Below are 25,776 nucleotides of genomic sequence, written 5' to 3' on the forward strand. Positions count from 1 at the left end.
GAGAGAGAGAGAGAGAGAGAAAGAGAGAGAGAGAGAGAGAGAGAGAGAGAGAGAGAGCAAGAAGGAGAGAGATATTGATATTACTTTTTCCATATGTATGCTATTCACTGTATGTACACAGAGCATTCAACAAACCAGCACATCAAGCATCCCAATCCTGTTGTAACTGCGCCTTTGATTATATCATCAGTTATCTTCAACTGAACAGTGGAATAGATTTCACATCACTGGATCTGCAATCAGATGCCCAGTGACCGAATTTAGGGATTGTATTGGAAAACAATGACCTAGACAGAGAACACATTGTTCTAGAGAAACTAGAGCATGACATTACCTTGAATTGGCTGACCAATGGGTAGACTGAGGAGCATATGACATGGGAGCCCGAGGCAAATATGAGTGTTTCAGTATTTACCTAGGATGATGATTTTGGCAAATGAGCTGAAGCCCTGCTGGTTGGGCCCATCGGCGATCTGCGCACCTCCCTCTGGGTCGCTGAGGTAGATGAAGAACACTTCCTGTCCCTCGGGCTCAGAGTCGTCCAGGATGATGAGGCTGACCTCGGCCTCACTCTGCCCCCCCTGCAGTGACACCAGGGTGGACTCCAACTTGAAGTCTTGCCCCACCAGGGCCAGGGTCTTGTTGGGATCTGGAGCAAAGGGAAGAGATGGACCCCCAACACTCCCACCTCCATAAGCCTGCACCTTGACCCTCACTGACCCAGCCAGACTGCTAGACCTATGGACCCTGAGGAGCACTCTCTTCTCCTGCTGGCTCCCTTCCTCCCTGTCCTCTGTTGTCTCAACCAGTCCCGGCCCGATGCTCAGCACCCCCACCGTGAAGTCGCTGGCCAGGATGGTAACGGTGGCCACACTGTGTTGTGGGATGAGATGGGGCCGGGGGTCACCCGATTGGGGGTCACCACCCCCACTCAGTACCTGGACGTCTGTCAGGTTGACAAAGAAGGTTTCGTCTGGCTCCAAGAGTGCGTCGTCCAGAACGGACAACCGGAGCAAGGCGGAGGTCTGGCGAGGTGAGTCAAAGAACAGCTCTCCGTCCCGCACTCCAGCGAAGTCCTGTCCGGCCAGGGCACTGCCCGACACCGTCTGGTAAGACAGGCGGGTACGGTTGCTCCGAAAACCATAGAGCCGCTGGACGTAGAGGGTGATGGTCTGCACGTCCTCCTCGATGACCAGCTGGCGGGAGTCCGGAGCAAACTGGTACAGCCCCAGAGGCTCAACCTCTGCCACCGTGAACCCTGACCTGGAGAGGGAAACAGAGAGTAACATCACACCATGGCTGTTGAACTTTTGTAACATTACTGTTACATACAGAATGCCATCTTCAGTCAGAGGGCTGTCTTGTTCCCGGCCCTATGTCTACAGTACATAGAAGCGCTATAAGCTTGGCAAGTGAGTCTGGTTACTGTACCGGAGTCTAGCTACCCCAGGAGCAGGGGAGCTGGAGCCGGCTGCAGTGAGGTGGAGGGCGAAGGCCGCTGGCTCAGACACATTAGAGAGCGCCTGGAGGGACACAGCCTTGCTCCTCTCTCCATGGGCCATTGTCACCGAGCCTGAGGAGAAGGACAAACACCCTCAGACAAACACCCTCAGACAAACACCCTCAGACCACACAGCTCACATCAATTCCTCCTATCTGCGTGCTCATTTTCTAGGGTGTTTGTTTGTGGTGGTGTTTGGAAAGGGAGATAATTAAACGAGACTGGAGGAGGTATAGGTAGATTATCTGGTGGGTTAACTTAGAGAAAATGAGACCTTCTCAGCCTGTTCACATGCCCTCCTTCGGTTAGAGAGAGAGAGAGAGAGAGAGTCAATTAACCAATAGAGAGAGACCTGGACATTTTAGATCCACACCAAACCTCTTCTAAAGCTCACAGTGGTCAGTTTCCCTCTGAGGTCACAGTGGTCAGTTTCCCTCTGAGGTCACAGTGGTCAGTTTCCCTCTGAGGCCACAGTGGTCAGTTTCCCTCTGAGGTCCTTACCTGAGCTGGGGGTGATGACTCCAGGCCTGAATCCTAACGGAGCCTGTCCGGGGGGGTACCCTGCGCTCCACTCCACCCTCACCTCCCCAAATAACCCCGTCCTGTACACCAGCGCCTCACACACACCCGTCTCCACACTGGAGACCTGCAACGCCAACGAGACAAAGCCCACCTACACACACACACACACACACACCACACAGAGGAGGAGGAACAGGGAAGGATATGATACAACTGTTCCATTAAAGCCCAGTACAGATCTAACAACCTGCGAGACGAAGCGAAACGACATACTATTAGAATGGCTGACTAAAGACGGTGCATTCGGATCAAAAGGACAAGATGAGTGTTGGAGACCATTTCCATGGTAACGGTGCCTCTGTAGAATGAGGTGATGCCATTATGAGTGTCCACAGCCCTGTGTAGCGCTGTAATGCTTTTATAATACTGTCTGTTAGCAGAAGTGGTGGTAGTGGTAGCTAGCTAGGTTAAATTGCTAAGTCTATTTCGTGGTCAGCACCAAGCTGGTCAACTGACTTTGATTTGAAAGGCTCATGTAACACGCACTTCTTCTAAGGTCATGACTGAGAGAGGTTGTGTGTTCACAGGGAGGTGCTACCAACCACAGAGCAGTAATTCAGTTACATACAGAGCATCCTCCCATCCGTCTTTCCAATGTCGTGGGAGTGGAGATGGAGCTGGGTTTCAAAATGGGTGTAACTACGCCTCCTAGTGGCTAACAGAGGAGCCACACATGTAGTACTTACTACATCCATGTAGTACTTACATCTGATCCCAGATCTGGGATCAGCTTCCCATACCCTAATCCTAGCCATAACCATTAGTGGGTAAAATGCAAAACTGAACCAAGATCAGCATTTAGGTGCAACTTCACCTTACTCCATAAGTTATTGACTGATACCTCAGCACTGGCTGCTTCCTCTGGGACGGTCACTATGGCGACCCTGGCCTCCAGTAGGAGGCGAGGTGGGGAGCTGAAGAGAGGTCCCAGGAGGCTCACGTCTGTAAGCTCCAAAGTTAAGTTCACACCCACTGAGAGAAACACCTAGAAGAGAGAGAGACATTCAGCCTAGTAACCAGGACTACAGAGGCGGGGTCAGTGACACAGCACTAGAAGACAGAGAGAGACATTCAGCCTGGTAACCAGGACTACAGAGGCAGGGTCAGTGACACAGCACTAGAAGACAGAGAGAGACATTCAGCCTGGTAACCAGGACTACAGAGGCGGGGTCAGTGACACAGCACTAGAAGACAGAGAGAGACATTCAGCCTGGTAACCAGGACTACAGAGGCAGGGTCAGTGACACAGCACTAGAAGACAGAGAGAGACATTCAGCCTGGTAACCAGGACTACAGAGGCAGGGTCAGTGACACAGCACTAGAAGACAGAGAGAGACATTCAGCCTGGTAACCAGGACTACAGAGGCAGGGTCAGTGACACAGCACTAGAAGACAGAGAGAGAGACATTCAGCCTGGTAACCAGGACTACAGAGGCAGGGTCAGTGACACAGCACTAGAAGACAGAGAGAGACATTCAGCCTGGTAACCAGGACTACAGAGGCAGGGTCAGTGACACAGCACTAGAAGACAGAGAGAGACATTCAGCCTGGTAACCAGGACTACAGAGGCAGGGTCAGTGACACAGCACTAGAAGACAGAGAGAGACATTCAGCCTGGTAACCAGGACTACAGAGGCAGGGTCAGTGACACAGCACTAGAAGACAGAGAGAGACATTCAGCCTGGTAACCAGGACTACAGAGGCAGGGTCAGTGACACAGCACTAGAAGACAGAGAGAGAGACATTCAGCCTGGTAACCAGGACTACAGAGGCAGGGTCAGTGACGTACTGGAGACAATTTTGGTTTGATAAAATGGCCTTATTAGGGACGTTATGGAAAGTTATGAAAAACTATACAGATTCAATGTTATCTTCGTAAATTGCCAGAAAATGTATGAGTATATTCATAGCACGAGTGCATGATCCCCCATTGATGCATCAAAATCATATAAAACCATTGGCAACCCTGGTCTTGAGTATGTCTTTGAGTCCTCTCTTACCTGAGTACTGATTGGCACAGAGTCAGAGGCTGAATACTCTCCATGCTTGATCAGGACTCTCCCCACAGCCGCCCCACCTAGCAGCTCCTGTCCATTCAGCCCAGGCCCAGTACTGATCCGGTAGCCCACACTGGCGTTGCCGAAGGCCCCAGCCTGGCGCGTCACGTTCAGGGCCAGGAGTCTGACCAACCCGGCCCCCCTCCCCACCACAACCACCGCCTGCCGCTCCGCCGCCAGGCCGAACACGCCGTGCGGCTCGTCGTTAGCACGCACCCTGAAGAGGGTGGTACTGCGGTTGGTGTCCAGGGTGGCGCCACCCTCCACGGAGCTCAGCCGGAGCATGTAGAGCTCCTCCAGCTCGGGCACGGCGTCGGGTAGAAGAGTGAGGACCACCTCTGCCCCTCTCTGACCATCCAGGATAACCACGGAGCCGCTGAGGGCCGAGAAGTCCCCCGCTGTGTCAGAGTCACTCAGGATCTGCCAGTGCACCTGAGAGACACACATACATCTATAACATACCTGCAAATTGGCTGTATATTATCGGACAGACAGTGTAATGAACTCGGTTCATACAGTCTCCCAGCACACCTGAGTGGAAGGGACACACTCAAAGCCGGAGCATTGCCTATAAAGCCATATTCTGTCTGTAATAGTATGATGTCACCCTCGAGGTGGTCGTACCGTGACGTTGCCCATAACACCTTGTCTGCGCGTGATGAGCAGGGAGATGTTGAGCGGCCCCTCGCCGGCTGTGGGCTCACTGTACACACGCTCTCTAAGGTCCTCCTCTGTCAACTCAACTATGCCATTAGGGTCTCCAAACTTCTCAATCTGAGGCACACACACACACCAAACCAAGAGAAAACCACATGTTGTCGCCACGATTCAGAGACTCTTATTATCAATAAGAGCCTGTGAAGTCATTTCAATATAATGGTTTTAATACAACTGGGGTTCGTATTAATATTGAGATGTCACTCATTGGGACCGTGATGTACCTTGAGTGTGACAGAGCCAGCTCGGGGGTCAATGTCCATGTCACCTGAGAGGAGTTGAAGCATGACCACAAAGGTCTCCGCCACCTCCACCTCCCCATGGGGTAGAATTCTCAGATCAATGGTGCGCAATCCCCCCTCCCCGTCTCTGAAATGGAATGATCCGTTCACAGGATCTCCAACGTCTGTGTTTACGGCTGGTAAGACCTCTTTGGTGTTGGGACCCAGAATGCTCCATGTTATCTGAGGAAAAGAGATCAATGATTCAGATTGGCTGGTATGCATCACTCTCATGCTCGCAAAGAAGACTAGATTAATATTACTGCCAAATATATTCGGACCAATCGTTCCCTTATGAAAAATACAGGATCAAGACATTATCCGTTGCATAGGCTAACAGGTATTGCAGAGTCATTAAGTTTAGCATGAGTGATGGACATCTGGCAGAGAAATGACGACAGTGAACAAGCTCTTGTACTACGGGGTCAGAGAGACAGAACATGGCAGTTAGATCCTAGTGGCCGATTCCCCGAACACAAATTCACCCTCCCGCTGGACTAAAAAAACACTTTCACTGGAGATTCTCTATCGAGCGTTCTTTTTAGTCTGTGTCCGGGAAACTGCCCCGAAGGTGGCTGAGGCTACAGGCCTAACAAGAGGGAGAAACAGAGTGAGGGGGAGTGTCCCAGTAGGCTTACCGTAGCGTTGCCTACAAACCCCCCCGCCCTCTCCAGGAGCAGGCTGAACTTCAGGATACTGTTGGGGTTCACCAGGGTGATCACGCTCGCGTTCAGGAAACGGACCACGCCATTGGGCGAGTCGCTCTTGGCGATGGTAACCCTGGCAATCAGATGAGTACCCAGTATGGCTCCGCCCGTGGCACCCGACAGCTGGATCTCAAACGTCTCGGCGTCCTCTCTGGGAGAAGAGTTATGACAGCTCCATTACTGGTCTTTCATGTTCACATCCATAATTAAATAATTAAACATTGTTTTGTGGCTGGGAGAGGAAACATTTTAAAGGTGATCTGTGGAGAGACAGAGAGAGACAGAGACAGAGACAGACAGAGACAGACAGAGACAGACAAACAGAGAGAGACAGAGACAGAGAGGGAGACAGAGAGGGAGACTTACCTGTCCAGGTCGTCTATAATGGACACGTTGATGTGACTGGTGTTGTGGCCGTGGAGGAAGGTGAGCGAGCCGTTGGCCAGGATGTAGTCCAGGCCGGCCCTGGCAGTCAGACCCCTAGAGATGTACTCTGCTGTGACCAGGCCGTAGTAACCCACCCTCCTCACCACCGGGATGGACGCACTGCCCACATCCTCCTCCACTGGAGAGAGACAAGAGAGAGGAGGATCAAATACACTCAGTGCATCCCAAATGGCACCTATGGGGCTCTGGTCAAAAGTAGTACACTATGTAGGGAATAGGGTGCTATTATGGATGGGGACAAATGTACACTTTAATACTGTATTGTAATACTCCTTATATACTGCATTCATCCAATCACCACTCTCAGAATCCCTCTATTTTAATAATGTCCATTACATATTAAGAGGATGAAATTACATTTGCTAAAGTGATGCCTGATAGTAATAGCTATGTTGAATAGTGTCAACATGTGTGTGTGTGTGTGTGTGTGTGTGTGTGTGTGTGTGTGTGTGTGTGTGTGTGTGTATTAGAGGCTGACCTGTGATGTTGACATAGTCAGGGAGGAACTCCAGAATGCCCTCTGAGTTGTCACTCTTCTGGATGACGATCATGACGGAGGAAACTTTGCCGATGGCTGGAGGCTGGTCTCGTTGCAGACCGTGCTCCCTCACACTGAAGTCCACATTACTGACCACAGGAGGGAGACAGAGGTCAGAGACATCACCACTCCGTCTCACACCCAGTGATGTAAAGGTTAAAAAAAATAGATGGATAACACTGATCTCCGTTTGTGGTGAAAGGTGGGTTGAACGTTCAAACTAAATAAAAGAGGTAGGTAAACAGCATTAACCTGCGTTTACCCTCCACTATACCACAGCTCACACCACAGAGACCCACACCTTCCACCTCACTTACAGTGAAATCCACATTTCTGACTATGGCATTTTGATCACTAACCAGGTTTGGGATCTTCCTCCCACACCTAGACCCCACACCAGCAGCTCAGGGTAGAAGTTGTCCTTAGCAACAGATCTAGGATCAGCTTTCCCTCTCCAACCCCCCTAACCTTAACTGGAGGACAGGAATCACAGAAATGACTCTAGATCACTGTCCAGGGTCCACCTACCTGTCATTGAGGAGCTCCACTGTGGTGATGTTGAGGTAGAACTCCTCAGGTCCCTCTGGGAGGTCGTCGTCATGGATACTCAGCGTGACCCCACGCGTGGTCTGGCCTGGGCCAAACAGAAGCCTACCCGAGGCACCGGTGAAGTCCACTCCACTGACCGCTACACTGCCTGCTGTCTGGTAGGTTACCCAAACACTCCCAAACCTGCCTATGGAGCGCACCACTGTCACATTGACCTGGGGGAGAAGAGAAGGGGTTCACCCACACACTACCAAACCTGCCCATGGAGCGCACCACTGTCACATTGACCTGGGGGAGAAGAGAAGGGGTTCACCCACACACTACCAAACCTGCCCATGGAGCGCACCACTGTCACATTGACCTGGGGGAGAAGAGAAGGGGTTCACCCACACACTACCAAACCTGCCCATGGAGCGCACCACTGTCACATTGACCTGGGGGAGAAGAGAAGGGGTTCACCCACACACTACCAAACCTGCCCATGGAGCGCACCACTGTCACATTGACCTGGGGGAGAAGAGAAAAGGTTCACCCACACACTCCCAAACCTGCCCATGGAGCGCACCACTGTCACATTGACCTGGGGGAGAAGAGAAGGTGGAGGAGGAAGGGGGCAAAAATAGGCAGTCATATAGAATGGTTGAAATATGATGACTCTTGACTAAAACACAGCTAAATGCCTTAATTTCCACTTGTGACTTTCAACCATTTTATTGCTCCCTCAGCCCACCCTCCCTCTGATAGGACAGGTCAGACCATTCCCAGGCTCTGATAGGGCAGGTCAGACCGTTCCCAGCCTCTGATAGGGCAGGTCAGACCGTTCCCAGGCTCTGATAGGGCAGGTCAGACCGTTCCCAGGCTCTGATAAGGCAGGTCAGACCGTTCCCAGGCTCTGATAGGGCAGGTCAGACCGTTCCCAGGCTCTGATAGGGCAGGTCAGACCGTTCCCAGGCTCTGATAAGGCAGGTCAGACCGTTCCCAGGCTCTGATAGGGCAGGTCTAGCCAGTTAGACATCCTCTAGTGAGTTTCAACAATGTGGTTGTTTAAGATCATGGCCCAAGACTGCCCAGGCGCGCTCACCTTGCCCTCCTCCTCAGAGGCCCTGACGAGGCCTTGGACAAAGGAGAACAGGCCGTGGGGGAGATCACTGGCTGCCATGGTGACCGTGGCCCTCTGGGCCGAGGGGCTGATCCCTGCCCCGGGCGTGACTGAGGTCAAGGTCAGCTGGTACACACGCCGCTCCTCTGCCGTGTCATCATCCAGCGCCTGAAATTACAACAACAACAAACACCACTCCCTTCAGCCTGTGACCCAATATCCACACTAGGACACTGTTGAAAATGCATGGCCAATACAATAGGTTACATCACTACAGTAGTAGTCAAGTATTGATATTGGGACACAGTTTTACAATTTACATTGGGAAATATTCATTTTGCATTAATTTTCACTTAACGATGAGATGAGGTATGATAAAACAAGAACATAGTGATGAATATCATTCCATAGTCAGAGAGATTGTCATACTTTGAGGCGTATGGTGGCGGCAGACTGTCTGTCCCTCATGGTTACCACGCCAGACAGCTCCTCAAACTCAGAGGACACAGCAGGAGTGATGTTCCAGTACACCTGGATCTCTCCAAAGATGCCAGGGCCGCGTACAAGGCTGAAACACACACACACACACACACACCCACACACACACACACACACACACACACACATAATGGTATCATTGCAACATGCATTTGGTTGACATCTTAGAGAAGACTTTCTCAACGGCACAACAGAAATATTCTGACCAATGAACATATGTGAGGCTTTCCCATTAGCCAGTGATATGTGTGTGTCTAACTGTCTGTGTGTGTACCTGACCAGAGCAGTCCCATTATAGTCTCCCTGAGGTTCTCCGATGAGGACGTTCCTGGAAGCCTCAGCGATCCCCACTATTCCCAGGGCTGCACGGTCTCCCAGGATGGTGACGGTGGCTGACCCTACAGACACACACCAACCCAGGGGACACAGTTCAGTCGAATGCCCTCCTCCGGTGCGCCTTACACACAAGTTGCCTCTAGGCGTAGATCTAGGATCAGCTTCCTCTCCCTCAATCCAAACCGTAACCATTCGAATTTAAAACGCAGAAACTGACCTCAGATCAGCTTCTAGGCGCAACTTTATCCCTCCCCTCTCCATAGACCAGAGACTGTGTGTATGTTTAAACACAGTGAGGCAGCCAAAGACACTGACCATTAACGGGGTCGATTACAGCACCACTCTTGGCAGCCAGGAGCTGGACAGTGAAGCTCTCGTCTCCCTCCAACACAGCGTCAGCCAGAGCCCGGATCACCAGCGTTCTCCTAGACTCTGTCTGAGGTTCACAAAGTCTCCCATCAGTGTCTTCCCTACAAACTGCAGTTTCAACTTCTAAGATAAACTGTACATTTAGCACCAACTATTAGTACATTTGGTATCAATTATTACCAAGTAGTTACCTAGATGGTTCACATAGTGTAAAACGCTGTTAACTGACCTGCTATCATCTTCCCTAGCCCCGCCCCCTACTGACCTCATTGAAGACCAGTGTTCCGTTGAGAGGTGAAAGGTCATCCCGGGCAGTGTCCTCCAGGCGCCACATCAGTGTCACCGCCCCCTCGCCTTCTGCACTTCGCACCACCGTCAGCGTTGCCATGGCAGCCGGGTCACTAGTGAACTCTGGCTCGCTGATAGTGAACTAGAAGGAGATTTGTTTACTTAGCATAATAATGGTTTACAATAAAGTTGGATTGGATTGGAAAATACAACTTCTTCCATTCTCTGTAGGGCAATTTGTTGGGTGACAATGAGTTGTGACTCACAGTCTTCTCCTGGAAGCCGAAGCTGCCCAGCGGTGAATCGTTGGGTGGGATGGTGACTGTCACAGAGATCGCCACCCCCAGCCTGGCTCCACCAATCACACGCATTAGAGTCACACTGAAGCGCTCCACAGACTCCACCTCCATGTCATCCACGATGCTGATGTCTATGATGGCCTGTCCCTGCAAACAGAACCGGAGTTTATTTTACCTGAGGTATACATCTTATCCTTCATAGAAGCTCAACTAGACTTAGTGGATCATAGTTACGTAGGTGACCTAACTTAACTATGTGGTCTAACAGGAGAAACTCTCTAACCATAGTTGTAATCAAACTACCTGTCCATCTTGAAAGGTGATATTCCCAGAAGAGGGAGTGAAGTCATCGAGCCTGGCAGTGATTGGCTGAGCCTCCCAGTACACCACCACTCTCCCAGTCCTGCCAGCCAATCGCACCACTGCTAGACGGAGGACGTTTCTGGGCGGAGCCACCTCATAGGCCAGCAACTCTCCAGACTCTTCCTAAGAATTAGACACAGAAACAGAGTTGACGCATTAAAATACCTATTTGTACCATAGGGTTAACATACCCATTTGTACCATAGGGTTAACATACCTATTTGTACCATAGGGTTAACATACCCATTTGTACCATAGGGTTAACATACCCATTTGTACCATAGGGTTAACATACCCATTTGTACCATAGGGTTAACATACCCATTTGTACCATAGGGTTAACATACCCATTTGTACCATAGGGTTAACATACCCATTTGTACCATAGGGTTAACATACCCATTTGTACCATAGGGTTAACATACCCATTTGTACCATAGGGTTAACATACCCATTTGTACCATAGGGTTAACATACCCATTTGTACCATAGGGTTAACATACCCATTTGTACCATAGGGTTAACATACGTATTGGTATTCATTCACCTGTTGATCAGAGCTTTCAGATAATCTCTCAACCTTAGAGCACCATATAGTTACTGTTGTAAGATGTTGTGATATACTTTAGAAAGGAATGGAGTGTTTCATTCAAGGAGAATAGAGGAATGGAGTGTTTCATTCAAGGAGAATAAAGGAGTGGAGTGTTTCATTCAAGGAGAATAAAGGAATGGAGTGTTTCATTCAAGGAGAATAAAGGAATGGAGTGTTTCATTCAAGGAGAATAAAGGAATGGAGTGTTTCATTCAAGGAGAATAAAGAAATGGAGTGTTTCATTCAAGGAGAATAAAGGAATGGAGTGTTTCATTCAAGGAGAATAAAGAAATGGAGTGTTTCATTCAAGGAGAATAAAGGAATGGAGTGTTTTATTCAAGGAGAATAAAGGAATGGAGTGTTTCATTCAAGGAGAATAAAGGAATGGAGTGCCATATTCAAGGAGAATAAAGGAGTGGAGTGTTTTATTCAAGGAGAATAGAGGAGTGGAGTGTTTTATTCAAGGTGAATAGAGGAGTGGAGTGCCATATTCAAGGAGAATAAAGGAATGGAGTGTTTCATTCAAGGAGAATAAAGGAATGGAGAGTTTTATTTAAGGAGAATAAAGGAGTGGAGTGTTTTATTCAAGGAGAATAAAGGAATGGAGTGTTTTATTCAAGGAGAATAAAGGAATGGAGTGTTTCATTCAAGGAGAATTGTGTAGCATATGGGCAGAGGTAGTAGTGTAAGTTATTACCTGGGAGACGTTGAACTGCAGGACCCCCCGTGGGTCATCGTTCTCCTGGATGGTGACCTCAGCCACCTCCATGCCAGGCCTCTTCACACTGGGCTGGGCCGCCCCAGTCAACCCCCCCACTAGTTCCACGCCTGTGATGTTCACCAGGAAACTTTCAGCCAGCTCCGGAGCCTCATCCTGGTTGATACACACACACACACACAGCCCTCCAACACTGTGGGGTATGGTTGCCTGCTATATTAGGAGGAAAGAAAACCCAACCCACAGACAGGAACTACGGATCTTTCCCATGTTCCACTTCTAAAGAGCCTTTATTCCCCAATCAACCTTAAAGAATGTTGGCAGTTTCAGAGCACATAGAAACCAGGTCCGTGTTTTTCAGAACTTCCTCTCAGTCTAAACAAAACACAATAATAGTTACCATTAAAATAGCCACTCAACACTGCAATTTACTAGGAATGGATCTATTCCGATGGGAAATAAGTAGTGGGTTTCCTCCGTGGCAGACCCAACACTGGTGGTTTGAGCCCTAGTATGGACCTACGCTGTAGGCAGAAAGCAGCCAGAATAGGCAGAAAGCAACCAGAACAGGCAGAAAGCAGCCAGAACAGGCAGCCAGAAGAGGCAAAAAGCAGCCAGAACAGACAGAAAGCAGCCAGAACAGGAAGAAAGCAGCCAGAACAGGCAGAAAGCCACAGTGTCTGCTGAACCAATCTAGATTTACACTGCTGGGGTGGAAGAGGAGAAGGAGAGGAGGAGGGTCCGGTCCCCAGTCATCCCAAGATGAGTCTTGGGGATGGTTTGTCCATAAAGTAATATTCTATCATTTTCTATTCTATTCTACTATTTTCTATGCGTACCGGTAGTATGGTGATGGTGATGAGGGCAAGGGTGGCGTTCTCCTTCATGATGACGGTGCCCTCCCGGGGTGTGTAGTCCTGTGGGGCGCTGGCCTGGTTGGAGGGGGGCTTAGATAGGGCTGGTCCTGTCTGGTAGTGCACTGCCACCTCCCCAGAAGCCTCCTGCTCCCTCACAATGGTCAGGGTGACATTAGTGGGATTCGCTTGGGTGAAAAGCAGAGACAAACATGTACAAGGAGCATTAGACAACTTACCTAAACCTTAAAGCCTGAACAAGGACAGAAACAGATTGGATAATGTGTAGTAATGAATCACACCAATGTCGTAGTGCCTGTCGAATCAAGTTATGATCGCTCATGACAACCAAACACTTCAGTAGCTTTAAAAATGTACATTGTTCAAATAGGGTTTATTTTTAACTATACACATTAGAAATTATTTTTCCACTGTATAAATAAATGCATAACAATACAAACAGCTGGCTTCTTACTCTGAGGCTCCTGTGTGAGGAGGTACTGGGAGTCCAGGTGCCAGCCTATCAACCCGTAGGGTGAGCCGTTGGGCAAGATGGTGAGGAGGGCCTGTGCTCTCTGGGGGTCAATCAGCGCTCCCCTGGAGAGCTGGTCTAGACCCACCGTGGTGACATCCAGCAGGGTGATGGTGACCCTCTCCTTCAGCTCAGGGATGCTATCTGCTAGCACGGTCAGATAGATTGTAGCCACCACCTGGCCCTGGGAAAACGTCACCTGAGAAACACGGTAGAGGACAACAGGGTGGATGTCTGTTCCTCTGTAGCTCAGCCAATCCAGGAAGTTGATTCGCAACCAATGAACTAAACTAGAAATGGCACATCAATGAGTTGTTTGGTATCTCTTCTATTTCTCTATATCTAACACATGGAAGTTAGCCATGAGAGAGAGAGAGATGGAAAGAGAGAGACTCACCACTCCTGACGTGGGAAAGATGTCTTCCAGACTGCCGTTGGCTGCCCAGTGGATGGTCAGTCTCCTGAAGGTCCCTCTCCTCCTCTCAACACTCAGAGAGATAGGGTTGCCCTTCGTCAACTCCTCCACTTCCACAGATAGAGAGCCCTGGAGAGACAGCATCAATGTCAGTGTGCACTGTAATATCATAAAGATGTTTACCATTCAACTGTATTGGAAAATAAAATATGAGCATAGAGCGTTAGCACTATAAATGTTATGTATGTATAGACATAGAAATGCAAGCAACAGAAACCTATTTGGAAATTGACAGTGAATCAGAGTTAAAGAACAGAGAGTACCTGTGTGAAGCCTATGACTCCATGGGCGTCATCATTGGTTGGAATAAGCACGGTCACCTGACCACCAAAGCCAATCTCAGCCCCTCCCTTGGGATTCTTCAGGACCACCCGGAACTGTTCGTCCTCCTCTGGGACATCGTCGTCGACGACGTTCACCGCAATCTCCAACTCCCGGTCACCAGGCACAAAACGCAACTCGCCATAGCTGAAAGTGAAATGCATTACGGTCAGAGAAGACAGCCACTGAAGAATGAACGAAGAACAACAGACACAAGTGACGACAATTTCCTCAACGTTTGATCAAACATATGACCAATGCCTCTGGTCTCAATGTAATGAGTTGCCATGGGAACAGTGGGGCACATCTGTACCTGGGTATGAAGTCGGAACGGTTGGAGACAGAGGTGAGCTCATACATAGTGGTGCCTGAGGGCTCGGTGGCTGCTAGGAGGCTCTTAGTGGTGTTGATGTAGGGGAGAGGGAGAGAGAGGAATTTGGAGGCTGGAGGAGACGTGAGCACCAGGGCAAACAGCATGATGTCAGACCTCCAGGTGTACAGCGCTGAGCCGTTGCTCCCGGCCAGCAGGAGATGGGCTACGAGACACACAGAGAGAGAGAGAGAGAGAGAGAGATACAGAGAGAGAGAGATACAGAGAGAGAGAGATACACAGAGAGAGAGAGAGAGAGAGAGAGAGAGACAGAGAGACACAGAGAGAGAGATTATCAAAATCCAGACAAAAAATCCAGAAAAGAGTCATTCAATTCTAACACCACCTAAAAGGAAGCAATTCCCAAACCTTCCATAACAAAGCCATCACCTACAGAGAGATGGAACTGGAGAAGAGTCCCCTAAACAAGCTGGTCATGTGGCTCTGTGCATAAATACAAACAGAGTCCCAGGACAGCAACACAATTAGACCCAACCAAATCATGAGAAAACAAAAAGATAATTACTTGACACATTGGAAAGAATCAACAAAAAAACAGAGCAAACTAGAATGCTATTTGGCCCTAAACAGAGAGTACACACTGGCAGAATACCTGACCACTGTGACTGACCCAAACTTAAGGAACGCTTTGAGTATGTACAGACTCAGTCAGCAGTGGTTCCTCCTTTAAAAGTTGCGAGTTTACACCGCGGGACTTAGAGGTAATTTGTGGTCTAGTACGGTACCCTGCGTCACCACTTCATTGCTCCAGACCAGCACAAGGGGGAGTTAGAGCACTGATTATGCTTTGGGGTCCTACTGTGTCTCTAACTGACAATGAATGGGCGACATAAACCTAAATAGAAACTGATAATTGTTCACGACTTCAGTATTACTTACTAAAACTGTTGTTACACTAAGGTTTTAATAATTTTATTTTGTTAGGATTATTTGGCTCTTACTGTAGTAGTGTAGCCCACTCCCGACCAGTCATGTTGTACAGCGCCTGAGTGGCCCAATGGTCTAAGACACTGCATAACAGTGTTATGTGTTGCTATAGATGCTGGTTCAATACCGTGCCGGCCTTGACTGGGAGACCCATGAGATGACAGTAGGTTTTTGGTTTTTCTCCTTCTAAAAACAGAAATAAATAATTCTAAATGACAAACTGGCTTTATTTACAAATTAGTAACAATGTCTCACCCCATGTTCAAGAATGGTCTTTTTCCTCGCTCATTTTACGTCATTTGAAAACAAAATCATCTCTAAAATATTTAAGGTGCATTACACTAATAATGGCGCTGACTAGGGAAACGTTCCCACTGTTCTGTTCTTAGTGCCAGTCTGCACGTTCAAACTAAAACAATGTAACTAACAATGGCATCTTTATGCTTTCATTAATAAAATAATGATTAAAACTTCTTGCGACTACAGGGGGTGCTGTTCCGAATTAGCATTTTGTCGTCTCCAAATTAAACTGCCTAGTACTCAATTCTTGCTCGTACAATATGCATATTATTAATTCTATTGGATAGAAAACACTTTCTAGTTTCATACAAAGTTGGAATGATGTCTGTGGGTGACCCAGAACTCTTTCTACAGCGAAATCCATGACAGACAGTGAAAGGTCTGAGAGCGAAGCTCTGGTTTCAGATCAGTTTTTAAGGTCTCTGTCTATCCTATGGAACGACACGAACTGCACCCGCCTTCCCCTGGATGTCAGTAACCAATGAGAAGTGGAATGGGCCTTCTCCGTAGCTCTCAGAGGTTATAAAAGACCAAGGAGTGAGAGTAGCCCCCCTTTCGACGCTCGCCCTTACGCAGGAAGGGACCTCCGGATGCCATTTTCACAGGCTCGGTTATCAACTTGAAATGTATCCGTCTGTAATTTAATTCGATATAGGACTTAGAAACATCATAAGGTAGTTAATTTAAACCGTTTTATAGCAATTTATATCCGTTTAGTGCGATTTTGATGCATTTCTATGTGAAGCACCGGGCACATTTCGGGGTCCCGGTCGAACGTTAGCAGGCATTTAGACGGACAAAGGACATCTTTCGACCAAAAGAAGATTAAACCCAAGAAAGAATACATTGCCCAAGAATCTGATGGAAGAACAGCTCAAAGTAAGCAATATTTAATATGATAAATCGTTGTTCTGTCGAAATATTTTAAACGCATATTTCGCCATTTTGTTTGGTATAGCTTCACTTGGCGAACCCTGTATTGAAAAGTAAGGATAATTTTAAAAATGTAAGTCAGCGGTTGCATTAAGAACTAATTTGTCTTTCGATTCCTGTCAACTCTGTATTTTTTAGTCAAGTATATGATTAGCTTTCGATTAAACTAGATCACTCTGAAAGCTGACGTCCCTCATTTTGATGCTTGAGTTGTGACTATTTCCATTGTATAACCACGGTTTTGTATGGCTAAATATGCACCTTTTCGAACAAACTGTATATGTATGTTGTAAAATGATGTTACAGGAGTGTCATCGGAAGAATTCTGAGAAGGTTAGTGAAAAAATTAATATATTTTGGCGATGATAACGTTATAGCTCCCTTTGCCTTGAATTCATGCTCTACTAACGTTTGCACATGTGGTATGCTAACTTATCGATTTATTGTGTTTTCGCTGAAAAACGCTTAGAAAATCTGAAATATGGTCTGAAATCACAAGAACTGTGTCTTTCCATTGCTATGCTTTGTCTATTTTTATGAAATGTTTTATGATGAGTAAATTGGTCATACACGTTGCTCTATCTAGTAATTCTAGTCGATTTGTGATGGTCGGTGCAATTGTAAACTGTGATTTCTACCTGAAATATGCACTTTTTTCTAACAACACCTATCCTATACCATAAATATGTTATCAGACTGTCATCTGATGAGTTTTTTTCTTGGTTTGTTGCTATCAATATCTTAGTTTAGCCGAATTGGTGATAGCTAGTGGTGGAGAGAGAAAATGGTGGACAAAGAAAGATGGTGTATTTTGCTAACGTGGTTAGCTAATAGATTTACATATTGTGTCTTCCCTGTAAAACATTTTAAAAAACAGAAATGATGGGTTTATTCACAAGATCTGTATCTTTCATCTGGTGTCTTGGACTTGTGATTTAATGATATTTAGATGCTACTATTTACTTGTGAAGCTATGCTAGCGATGCTAATCAGTGTGGGGGGGGTGGGGGGTGATCCCGGATACGGGGTTGATACTCGTGAAAGGTTAAAATACTCTTTCAAAATGCTGATGTTTATTTAGTTATGGATCCATAACGAATTACTATGGGAATAAATATCACTGAATCACAGAAATATCCTCCAATCCTCTATATGCAACTTTTGGCGTAGTCACATCATATTTTTCGATATACTGTAGGCCTACCGTAGGCGACATGAGTCTCACTAGTGTTGAGAAATGTGCTGTTAAAAGTGGTGTAGGTCTTATTTATTTAAAGCATATTGAAGTTAGAAGCAATAGGATTTGAAGCAATAGCCTACAATTATTTCAGCACCGTTTCGCGCTGCTCTGAGACAAGCATGGGGACTGGTCTTGATAAATCAATGAGATTTTTATGTTCACTGAATCTTCGTTTGTGTATTGGTTAGACTAGAATTTAAAAAATAGAGTGCAGAAATGTTATGCTTTTAGTGTAACCTTTATTTAACTAGGCAAGTCAGTTTACAAGGACAGCCTACTCCTCATTTACAAGGACAGCCTACTCCTTCCTCCCCGTCGGGGAATTGAACTCCTCTAGTACAACCATTATTGAAGGTGTTTCTCAAAGATGCCCTCTGGTGCCCAAATGTTTCTCAAAGATGCCCTCTGGTGGTCAAACTAGCACTAACTAGCATTAATGGTACGAGTGGTTCACACTTAATTAACATGCCATAGAATTAAGAATAGAATAACATAGAATAGCATGCCATAGAACTTCAAAGGACGAACCACTGTAGCCTTGCTATTGAAACAGGCCGCTGTAGACAGACCTGGCTCTCAAGAGAATACAGGCTATGTGCACACTGCTCACAAAATGAGGTAGAAACTGAAATGCACTTCCAACCTCTTGCCAAATGTATGACCATATTAGAGACACATATTTACCTCAGATTACACAGATCCACAAAGAATTTAAAAACAAACCCAATTTTGACAAACTCCCATATCTATTGGGTGAAATACCATCACAACAGCAAGATTTGTGACCTGTTGCCACAAGAAACAGGCAACTAGTGAAGAACAAACACCATTGTGTGTGTGTGTGTATGTGTGTGTGTGTGTGTGTGTGTGTGTGTGTGTGTGTGTGTGTGTGTACTCACTGATCCCTGAGGGTAGAGTGAAGGGCTGGGCAGAGGCCAGGCCAGGATGGGGGATAGACTGGCTGTGCTGGGGGAACAGCTGCTGGGAACCCCATACAAACACCTCACAGGAGGAAGAGGAACCTGGGGATAGGAACACACACACACAGACGGGCGGACGGACACACACACACAGACACAGATGGAGAAACACACACAGACAAAGACACACACACACAGCTTTATGTTAGCCCTCTATTCTTTCATTCACAGGCGGTTCTGTTAGGTATGACACACCCAGCTACTATAAATGACATCCTCTGAGCCTGCCTGTGGTTTTCCATTGGCCTACTACACAGAGCGGTTTCCCATTGGCCTACTACACAATGCGGTTTCCCATTGGCCTACAACACTGACAGGCTCTTCCGTTTCAACAGGCTCGTCCGCTGCGACGTCCCCTGGAGGCCCATCTGCAAGCCTGCTAGTCCTGGCCAGCTAGCTGTCTGAATCGCCGTCTCCAGCTCGCCTAGCTACTCACTGGACCCTATGATCACTCGGCTACACATGCCTCTCCCTAATATCAATATGCCTTGTCTATTGCTGTTTTGGTGAGTGATTATTGTCTTATTTCACTGTAGAGCCTCCAGCCCTGCTCAATATGCCTTAGCTAGACCTTTTGTTCTACCCCCACACACTTCATCTGGCTTAAATGGTGGCTCTAGAGACAAAATCTCTCTCGTCACTCAATGCCTAGGTTTACCTACACTGTACTCACATCCTACCATACCCTTGTCTGTACATTATGCCTTGAATCTATTCTTCCTCGCCCAGAAATCGGCTCCTTTTACTCTCCGTTCCGAACGCACTAGACGACCAGTTCTTATAGCCTTTAGCCGTACCCTTATCCTACTCCTCCTCTGTTCCTCTGGTGATGTAGAGGTTAACCCAGGCCCTGCAGCCCCCAGCACCACTCCCATTCCCCAGGCACTCTCATTTGTTGACTTCTGTAACCGTAAAAGCCTTGGTTTCACGCATGTTAACATTAGAAGCCTCCTCCCTAAGTTTGTTTTATTCACTGCTTTAGCACACTCCACCAACCCGGATGTCCTAGCCGTGTCTGAATCCTAAGGCCACCAAAAGGCCACCAAAAATCCAGAAATTTCCATCCCTAACTATAACATTTTCCGACAAGATAGAACTGCCAAGGGGGGGGGGGGGGGGGGGGGGGGGGGGTTGCAATCTAATGCAGAGATAGCCTGCAGAGTTCTGTCTTACTTTCCAGGTCTGTGCCCAAAAAATTTGAGCTTTTACTTTTAAAAATCCACCTTTCCAGAAACAAGTCTCTCACCGTTGACGCTTGTTATAGACCCCCTTCAGCCCCCAGCTGTGCCCTGGACACCATATGTGAATTGATTGCCCCCCATCTATCTTCAGAGTTTGTACTGTTAGGTGACCTTAACAACCCGGCCGTCCTACAATCGAAGCTAGATGCCCTCAATCTCACACGATCAAGAAACCTACCAGGTACAACCGTAAATCCATAACCATGGGCACCCTCTTAGATATCCTCCTGATCAACTTGCCCTCTAAATACACCTCTGCTGTCTTCAACCAGGATCTCAGCCATCCCTGCCTCATTGCCTGCGTGTGTAACGGGTTGTCGGTCAAACGACCACCCCTCATCACTGTCAAACGCTCCCTAAAACACTTCAGCGAGCAGGCCTTTCTAATCGACCTCGCCCGGGTATCCTGGAAGGATATTGATCTCATCCCGTCAGTAGAGGATGCCTGGTTGCTTTTTAAAAGTGCTTTCTTCACCATTTTAAAAAGCCTACACCATTCAAAAAAAGTAGAACTAAGAACAGATATACAGTTGGAAGTTTACATACACCTTACCCAAATACATTTAAACTCAGTTTTCACAATTCCTGACATTTAATCCGAGTAAAATTACTGTTTTAGGTCAGTTAGGATCACCACTTTATTTTAAGAATGTGTAATGTCAGAATAATATTAGACAAAATTATTTATTTCAGATTTTATTTCTTTCATCACATTCCCAGTGGGTCAGAAGTTTACATAAATATTTGGTAGCATTGCCTTTAAATTGTTTAACTTGGGTCAAACGTTTCAGGTAGCCCAATTTTGGCCCATTCCTCCTGACAGAGCTGGTGTAACTGAGTCAGGTTTGTAGGCCTCCTTGCTCACATACGCTTTTTCAGTTCTGCCCACAAATTTTCCATAGGATTGAGGTCAGGGCTTTGTGATGGCCACTCCAATACCTTGACTTTGTTGTCAAAGCCATTTTGCCACAACTTTGGAAGTATGCATGGGGTCATTGTCCATTTAGAAGACCCATTTGCGACCAAGCTTTAACTTCCTGACTGATGTCTTGAGATGTTGCTTCAATATATCTACATAATTTTCCTCCCTCATGATGCCATCTATTTTGTGAAGTGCACTTGTCCCTCCTGCAGCAAAGCACCCCCACAACATGATGCTGTCACTCCCGTGCTTCACGGTTGGGATGGTGTTCTTCGGCTTGCAAGCATCCCCCTTTCTTCAACCAAACATAGCGATGGTCATTACGGCCAAACAGTTTTATTTTTGTTTCATCAGACCAGAGGACATTTCTCCAAAAAGTGCAATATTTGTCCCCATGTGCAGTTGCAAACTGTAGTCTGGCTTTTTATGGCAGTTTTGGAGCAGTGGTTTCTTCCTTGCTGAACGGCCTTTCAGGATATGTCGATATAGGACTCGTTTTACTGTGGATATAGATACTTGTACCGGTTTCCTCCAGCATCTTCACAAGGTCCTCAGACTTGTGGAGGTCTACAATTTTTTTCTGAGGTCTTGGGGGATTTCTTTTGATTTTCCCATGATGTCAAGCAAAGAGGCACTGACTTTGAAGGTAGGCCTTGAAATACATCCACAGGTACTACTCCAATTGACTCAAATTATGTAAATTAGCCTATCAGAAGCTTCTAAAGCCATGACATCATTTTCTGGAATTTTCCAAGCTGTTTAAAGGCACAGTCAACTTAGTGTATGTAAACTTCTGATCCACTGCAATTGTGATACAGTGAATTAAGTGAAATAATCTGTTAGAAAAATTGTTAGAAAAATTACTTGTGTCATGCACAAAGTAGATGTCCTAACCCACTTGCCAAAACAATTTGTTTGTTAACAAGACATGTGTGGAGTGGTTGAAAAACGAGTTGTAATGACTCCAACCTAAGTGTATGTAAACTTCTGACTTCAACTATAGCCCTTGGTTCACTCCAGACTTGACTGCCCTTGACCAGCTCAAAAACATTAGGTGGCATTCTGCATTAGCATCGAATAGTCCCCGCGATATGCAACTTTCAAGGAAGTCAGGAACCAAAATACTCAGTCAGTTAGTAAAGCTAATGCTAGCTTTTTCAAACAGAAATTTGCATCCTGTAGCACTAATTCCAAAACGTTTTGGTACACTGCAAAGTCCATGGAGAATAAGAGCACCTCCTCCAAGCTGCCCATTGCACTGAGGATAGGAAACACTGTCACCACCGATAAATCTACAATCATTTCAATAAGTATTTTTCTACGGCTGGCCATGCTTTCCACCTGGCTACCCCTACCCCGGTCAACATCTCTGCAGCAACTTGCCCAAGCCCCCCCCCCCCGCTTCTCCTTCACCCAAATCCAGACAGCTGATGTTCTGAAAATCAGCTGGGCTAGACAATCTGGACCCTCTCTTTCTAAAATTATCCTCCGAAATTGTTGCAACCCCTATTACTAGTCTGTCCAACGTCCCTTTCGTATCGTCTGAGATCCCCAAAGATTGGAAAGCTGCCGCGGTCATTCCCCTCTTCTAAGGGGGAGACACTCTAGACCCAAACTGTTATAGACCTATATCCTTCCTGCCCTGCCTTTCTAAAATCTTCGAAAGCCAGATTTTTTTTTTCACCTTTATTTAACCAGGTAAGCTAGTTGAGAACAAGTTCTCATTTACAACTGCAACCTGGCCAAGATAAAGCAAAGCAGTGCGACACAAACAACAACACAGAATTACACATGAAATAAACAAGCATACTGTAATAACACAATAGGAAAAAAAGGGGGGGGGAAAGTCTATATACAGTGTTTAGCAAATTAACACTGGAGTGATAGATGAGCAGATGGTGATGTGCAAGTAGAAATACAGGTGTGCAAAAGAGCAGAAAAGTAAATAAAAACAATATGGGGATGAGGTAGGCAGATTGGGTGGGCAATTTACAGTTGGGCTATGTACAGCTGCAGCGATCGGTTAGCTGCTCAGATGCTGATGAAAGCCAAGTGAACAAACAGATCACCGACCATTTCGAATCCCAATGTACCTTCTCCACTATGCAATCTGGTTTCCGAGCTGGTCATGGGTGCCCCTCAGCCACACTCAAGGTCCTAAATGATATCATAACCGCCATCGATAAAAGACAGTACTGTGCAGCCGTCTTCCTCGACCTGGCCAAGGCTTTTGACTCTGTCAATCACCGCATTCTTATTGGCAGACTCAATAGCCTTAGCTTCTCTAATGACTGCCTCGCCTGGTTCACCAACTACTTCTCAGATAGAGTTCATTGTGTCAAATCGGAGGGCCTGTTGTCCGGACCTCTGGCAGTCTCTATGGGAGTGCCACAGGGATCAATTCTCGGGCCGACTCTTTTCTCTGTATGTATCAATGATGTCGCTCTTGCTGCTGGTGATTCTTTGATCCACCTCTACGCAGATGACACCATTCTGTATACATCTGGCCCTTCTTTGGACACTGTGCTAACAACCCTCCAAACGAGCTTCAATGACACACAACACTCCTTCCGTGGCCTCCAACTGCTTTTAAATGCTAGTAAAACTAAGTGCATGCTCTTCAACCGATTGCTGCCCGCACCCTCCTGCCCGACTAGCATCACAACTCTGGACGGTTCTGACTTAGAATATGTGGACAACTACAAATACCTAGGTGTCTGGTTAGACTGTAAACTCTCCTTCCAGACTCACATTAAAACTTCTTCAGGCTAGGGTCTATTTTTCTCCACTTCCTGTCTGACTGACATGCCCAAAGTAAACTGCCTGTTACTCAGGCCCAGAAGCCAGGATATGCATGTAATTGGTACCATTGGATATAAAACACTTTGAAGTTTGTAGAAATACTACACTGAATGGTTTCCCATTGGCCTACTACACTGAGCGGTTTCCCATTGACCTACTACACTGAGCGGTTTCCCATTGGCCTACAACACTGAGCCTTCTGGGAAACTCACATCATAGAGATTACCTACTTCACTTATGTGGAAGGCACTGCTCCAATATACATAAGGACTTTTGTCGCCTTACTCCCTCCTGTCTGTGCACACAAACCATGTTTTGTCAACAGTGGATTGGGGACACATTAGCTATGCCTGGTAAGTATCATATCTGCACCTTACCATCTCTGCACCACATAAGCCACATCACCATCTCTGTACCACATGAGACACTTCTTTATCTCTGCACCACATGAGACACTTCTTTATCTCTGTACCACATGAGACACTTCTTTATCTCTGTACCACATGAGACACTTCTTTATCTCTGTACCACATGAGACACTTCTTTATCTCTGTACCACATGAGACACTTCTTTATCTCTGTACCACATGAGACACTTCTTTATCTCTGCACCACATGAGACACTTCTTTATCTCTGTACCACATGAGACACTTCTTTATCTCTGTACCACATGAGACACTTCTTTATCTCTGCACCACATGAGACACTTCTTTATCTCTGCACCACATGAGACACTTCTTTATCTCTGTACCACATGAGACACTTCTTTATCTCTGTACCACATGAGACACTTCTTTATCTCTGTACCACATGAGACACTTCTTTATCTCTGTACCACATGAGACACTTCTTTATCTCTGTACCACATGAGACACTTCTTTATCTCTGTACCACATGAGACACTTCTTTATCTCTGTACCACATGAGACACTTCTTTATCTCTGTACCACATGAGACACTTCTTTATCTCTGTACCACATGAGACACTTCTTTATCTCTGCACCACATGAGACACTTCTTTATCTCTGCACCACATGAGACACTTCTTTATCTCTGCACCACATAAGCCACGTCACCATCTCTGCACCACATGAGACACTTCTTTATCTCTGCACCACATGAGACACTTCTTTATCTCTGCACCACATGAGACACTTCTTTATCTCTGCACCACATGAGACACTTCTTTATCTCTGCACCACATAAGCCACGTCACCATCTCTGCACCACATGAGACACTTCTTTATCTCTGCACCACATAAGCCACGTCACCACCTCTGCACCACATAAGCCACGTCACCACCTCTGCACCACATAAGCCACGTCACCATCTCTGCACCACATAAGCCACGTCACCATCTCTGCACCACATAAGCCACTTCAGAGCACGCGGAGAAGAACTAATGAATACAAAATGGCACCGTAGCAAAATGTCAACATAGAAGATTTTAGATTGCAAAGACAAATACAGAGGACGTGGTTTGTAGAGAAGGTCACATGAGGTCACCTTCGGTGACGACCAAAAGAAGAGTGTCTGCTCCTTTGTTGAGAGACTCTACTTGTTGAGCTCTGCTGCTGACAGGCAGAGGCCTAGGGTTCTGGAAGTGCCCTCCACTCCACTGGAACAGCACACAGCCATCGCCCGTCTTTATCCTCACACAGGCAACCAGGTAGAGGCTGGTCCCATGGGAGAAGGGAGACACGATGAGGACACCCTGAAGCTCCAGGCTCTGATGGAGAGCCAAGACACTTCCGGTCCAAACGAACACCTGGTAGAAACAAGACAAGTTAGCTACTAGCTAGTCGAGATCAACTCCAGGTGGTGTGGTCTAAATCCATTGGCCGTTTTAATTTGAATGACAATCGTAATGTGGTGGTGTGCATGTGGATATCATGTCCTGGAGCACCTGTACTGT

At 46.8% G+C, this 25,776-nt stretch overlaps 1 protein-coding gene across 1 annotated transcript in view; it reads right to left on the bottom strand.

The window, feature by feature from the left end:
• The window catches only part of LOC120050345 (adhesion G-protein coupled receptor V1-like), a 211,817-nt gene that overhangs the window by 117,444 nt on the left and 68,597 nt on the right, over positions 1 to 25,776 (bottom strand). The window contains exons 48-73 of the mRNA XM_038996933.1: positions 25,368 to 25,629; positions 18,814 to 18,936; positions 14,437 to 14,659; positions 14,066 to 14,270; positions 13,725 to 13,871; positions 13,271 to 13,526; positions 12,781 to 12,983; positions 11,921 to 12,097; positions 10,572 to 10,754; positions 10,236 to 10,415; positions 9,947 to 10,111; positions 9,628 to 9,748; positions 9,251 to 9,374; positions 8,908 to 9,046; positions 8,461 to 8,646; positions 7,359 to 7,594; positions 6,771 to 6,919; positions 6,212 to 6,410; positions 5,777 to 5,996; positions 5,082 to 5,321; positions 4,765 to 4,914; positions 4,084 to 4,572; positions 2,925 to 3,068; positions 2,003 to 2,174; positions 1,432 to 1,573; positions 416 to 1,263 (exon numbers count right to left, since the gene is read on the bottom strand). Of these exons, the coding sequence (XP_038852861.1) occupies positions 416 to 1,263; positions 1,432 to 1,573; positions 2,003 to 2,174; positions 2,925 to 3,068; positions 4,084 to 4,572; positions 4,765 to 4,914; positions 5,082 to 5,321; positions 5,777 to 5,996; positions 6,212 to 6,410; positions 6,771 to 6,919; positions 7,359 to 7,594; positions 8,461 to 8,646; positions 8,908 to 9,046; positions 9,251 to 9,374; positions 9,628 to 9,748; positions 9,947 to 10,111; positions 10,236 to 10,415; positions 10,572 to 10,754; positions 11,921 to 12,097; positions 12,781 to 12,983; positions 13,271 to 13,526; positions 13,725 to 13,871; positions 14,066 to 14,270; positions 14,437 to 14,659; positions 18,814 to 18,936; positions 25,368 to 25,629 (5,683 nt within the window). The remainder of the gene's footprint in view (positions 1 to 415; positions 1,264 to 1,431; positions 1,574 to 2,002; positions 2,175 to 2,924; positions 3,069 to 4,083; positions 4,573 to 4,764; positions 4,915 to 5,081; positions 5,322 to 5,776; positions 5,997 to 6,211; positions 6,411 to 6,770; positions 6,920 to 7,358; positions 7,595 to 8,460; positions 8,647 to 8,907; positions 9,047 to 9,250; positions 9,375 to 9,627; positions 9,749 to 9,946; positions 10,112 to 10,235; positions 10,416 to 10,571; positions 10,755 to 11,920; positions 12,098 to 12,780; positions 12,984 to 13,270; positions 13,527 to 13,724; positions 13,872 to 14,065; positions 14,271 to 14,436; positions 14,660 to 18,813; positions 18,937 to 25,367; positions 25,630 to 25,776) is intronic.

This window comes from Salvelinus namaycush, chromosome 1 (genome assembly GCF_016432855.1).
Source record: "Salvelinus namaycush isolate Seneca chromosome 1, SaNama_1.0, whole genome shotgun sequence".
Lineage (NCBI taxonomy): Eukaryota > Metazoa > Chordata > Actinopteri > Salmoniformes > Salmonidae > Salvelinus > Salvelinus namaycush.